At 65.8% G+C, this 2,766-nt stretch overlaps 2 protein-coding genes across 2 annotated transcripts in view; both read right to left on the bottom strand.

The window, feature by feature from the left end:
- Positions 1-2,766, bottom strand: part of TMEM109 (transmembrane protein 109) — a gene marked incomplete at its 5' end in the record, with an annotated part of 13,527 nt that overhangs the window by 6,297 nt on the left and 4,464 nt on the right. The window lies entirely within an intron of this gene.
- Positions 1-2,766, bottom strand: part of TMEM132A (transmembrane protein 132A) — a 9,917-nt gene that overhangs the window by 6,304 nt on the left and 847 nt on the right. Inside the window, 4 exon segments of the mRNA XM_014948756.1 lie at positions 684-876; positions 1,664-1,813; positions 1,944-2,329; positions 2,436-2,723. Coding sequence (XP_014804242.1) covers positions 684-876; positions 1,664-1,813; positions 1,944-2,329; positions 2,436-2,723 — 1,017 coding nt within the window.

Below are 2,766 nucleotides of genomic sequence, written 5' to 3'. Positions count from 1 at the left end.
ACATGTGTCCTGGGTGTGTGGGGGCTCAGTGGGGCAGGGGTGCATCTCATGGGTGCCATGGGGCTCAGTGGGGCAGGGGCATGTGTCATGAGTGGGTGGGGGCTCAGCAGGGCAGGGGTGCATCTCATGGGTGCCATGGGGCTCAGTGGGGCAGGGACATGTGCCATGAGTGGGTGGGGGCTCAGTGGGGCAGGGGTGCATGTCATGAGTGCCACAGGGCTCAGTGGGGCAGGGAGACATGTCATGAGTGTGTGGGGGCTCAGTGGGCAGGGACACATGTCATGAGTGCTTGGGGGGCTCAGCAACGCTGGGATGTGTCACGAGTGCGTGGGGGCTCAGCAGGGCAGGGGTGCACCTCATGGGTGCCGTGGGGCTCAGTGGGGCAGGGAGACATGTCATGAGTGCTTGGGGGCTCAGCAGGGCAGGGAGACATGTCATGATGTGTGGGGGCTCAGTGGGGCAGGGGTGCATCTCATGGGTGCCATGGGGCTCAGTGGGGCAGGGAGACATGTCACGAGCGCGTGGGGGCTCAGCAGGGCAGGGACATGTGTCACGAGTGCGTGTGGGCTCAGCAGGGCAGGATTGCCCAGCACCGTGGGGGCTCAGCGGGGACATGTCACGAGTGTGTGTGGGCTCAGCGGGGCTGGGATGGATTGGGGGGGGGAAGGGGGGGTGTCACCCACCTGCACTAAGGGGACGAGGGCACGGATGTCCCGTTCTGCCACCTGGATCTCCCAAACCAGTTTGTCCTTCTGGGCGTCGGGGTCCTGCCCGGGGTACTCCACCTGCCAGCTGAGGGGCCGCGCCCCCGCCAGCCCCCCCGTCCCGTTCTCCACCCCCAGCTCCAGGTGCAGGAACGCGCCCGAGTCGGCCACCCTGGGTCACCACCGAGGGGTTGGGGGCCACCTCGTGTCACCCCCACCCCCCCCACAACCAGCCACCCCACCCGCTGGGCCATACTGGGATGGGAATGGTGCAATCTGTAGGGTACCCTGCTCCAACTGGGCCATACTGGGATGGGAGCGATGCAACACACAGGTTCCTTTGGTCATACTGGGCCATACTGGGATGGGAGCAGTGTCCCCCACAGCTTCCTTTGGTCATACTGGGCCATACTGGGATGGGAGCAGTGTCACCCACAGGTCCCTTTGGTCATACTGGGCCATACTGGGATGGGAGCAGGGCAATGTACAGGTCCCCCTGCTCTAACTGGGCCATACTGGGATGGGAGCAGTGTCACCCACGGGTCCCTTTGGTCACACTGGGCCATACTGGGATGGGAGCAGTGTCCCCCACAGCTTCCTTTGGTCATACTGGGCCATACTGGGATGGGAGCAGTGTCACCCACAGGTCCCTTTGGTCATACTGGGCCATACTGGGATGGGAGCAGGGCAATGTACAGGTCCCCCTGCTCTAACTGGGCCATACTGGGATGGGAGCAGTGTCACCCACGGGTCCCTTTGGTCACACTGGGCCATACTGGGATGGGAGCAGTGTCACCCACAGGTCCCCCTGCTCTAATTGGGCCATACTGGGATGGGAGCAGTGTCACCCACAGGTCCCCCTGCTCTAACTGGGCCATACTGGGATGGAAGCAGTGTCACCCACAGGTCCCCCATGCAGAACCCCCCTCCCACACCGGGGTCCCCACGCTGGTCCCTACCTCCAGCCACCCCGGTTGTCCCCGCTGCGCCGACAGGTCACCACGGCCGTGGAGTGTTTGGGCCCCCGGCTGCGCTCCAGGTGGGTTGTCCAGGCACTGGGGGACCCAGGACGGGCGGCCACCACCTGCAACCCCTTCTTGGCCTTGATCCTGCCATCAGACCCACCACCACACAACGTCCTTGTCACACAATGTCCCCAACCCTCCGGAGGGAAGTCTCTAGGTCCTTCCATGGGGGTCCCCTGCCCACCCTGGGGTTTTGGGGGGGTGTCTCACCCACCGGAGGGTCAACTGGTCGGCGGTGAAGTTGTGACGGAGGGCGAGGGTGGCTGTGAAGCGCTGGCCCGGGCGCAAGGTGACATCGGGGACCTTGAGGAGGACCTTGTCATCCAGCCGGACCTCCTGCCACCGCGTCGTCTCGGCCGCCCGTAGCTCCAAGGTGCCCAGATAACGGGGGGGTGTCTCCCCACCCCGGCTCCGTTCCCGACCCCCGTTACGGCCACAATCCCCCGGTGCCACCACCCCGTAGTGTAACTCGACCGGTTCGGGGGGCTCGGGGTGACCGGGGGGGTCGGCCACTCGCCGGCGGCTCCGTGGGGTGGAGGACACGGAGGAGAACCAACGTGGTGGGATCTCCAGCTCCACCACGCAGGCGCCCAAAGGTGCCTGGAGAGGGGGGGAGAGAAAGGGTCCAGCTTGTGGGGGGGTGGGAGGCCCCAAAAGAGTGCCCCCCCCCCCCCATCCCACCCCTCCTCAGGTGGGTGACACTGACCTGTAGGCGACACGTCCCACGGGCCACCCGGCCACGGTGGTGGGCATGGAGGGTGACACAAGGAAGGTCCCTCTCCCCAGGGGGGTCTCTCTGGCCAAGGGGGTCCTGTTCAGTGGGGGGGTCCTTTTCCCTGGGGGGGTCCCGCCGGCCGGGCAGCCAGTCGGGCCCTTGGAGATGGAAAAGGACACGGGCCACGGGCTCTGCTGGGGACACCGAGCTCTCCAGGGACACGGCACGGATGGCCCACGTGGAGCTCTCCCTCCCTGGGGGGGTCTCCGTGGGCACCTCCTGCAAAGAACACGGGGATGGTGGCAAAATTTGGGGGGGTTTG

The sequence above is a fragment of the Calidris pugnax genome, unplaced genomic scaffold, assembly GCF_001431845.1.
Source record: "Calidris pugnax isolate Ruff unplaced genomic scaffold, ASM143184v1 scaffold107, whole genome shotgun sequence".
Lineage (NCBI taxonomy): Eukaryota > Metazoa > Chordata > Aves > Charadriiformes > Scolopacidae > Calidris > Calidris pugnax.
Note: the sequence above shows the minus strand (reverse complement) of the source record. Positions and strands in the feature narration are given on the sequence as shown.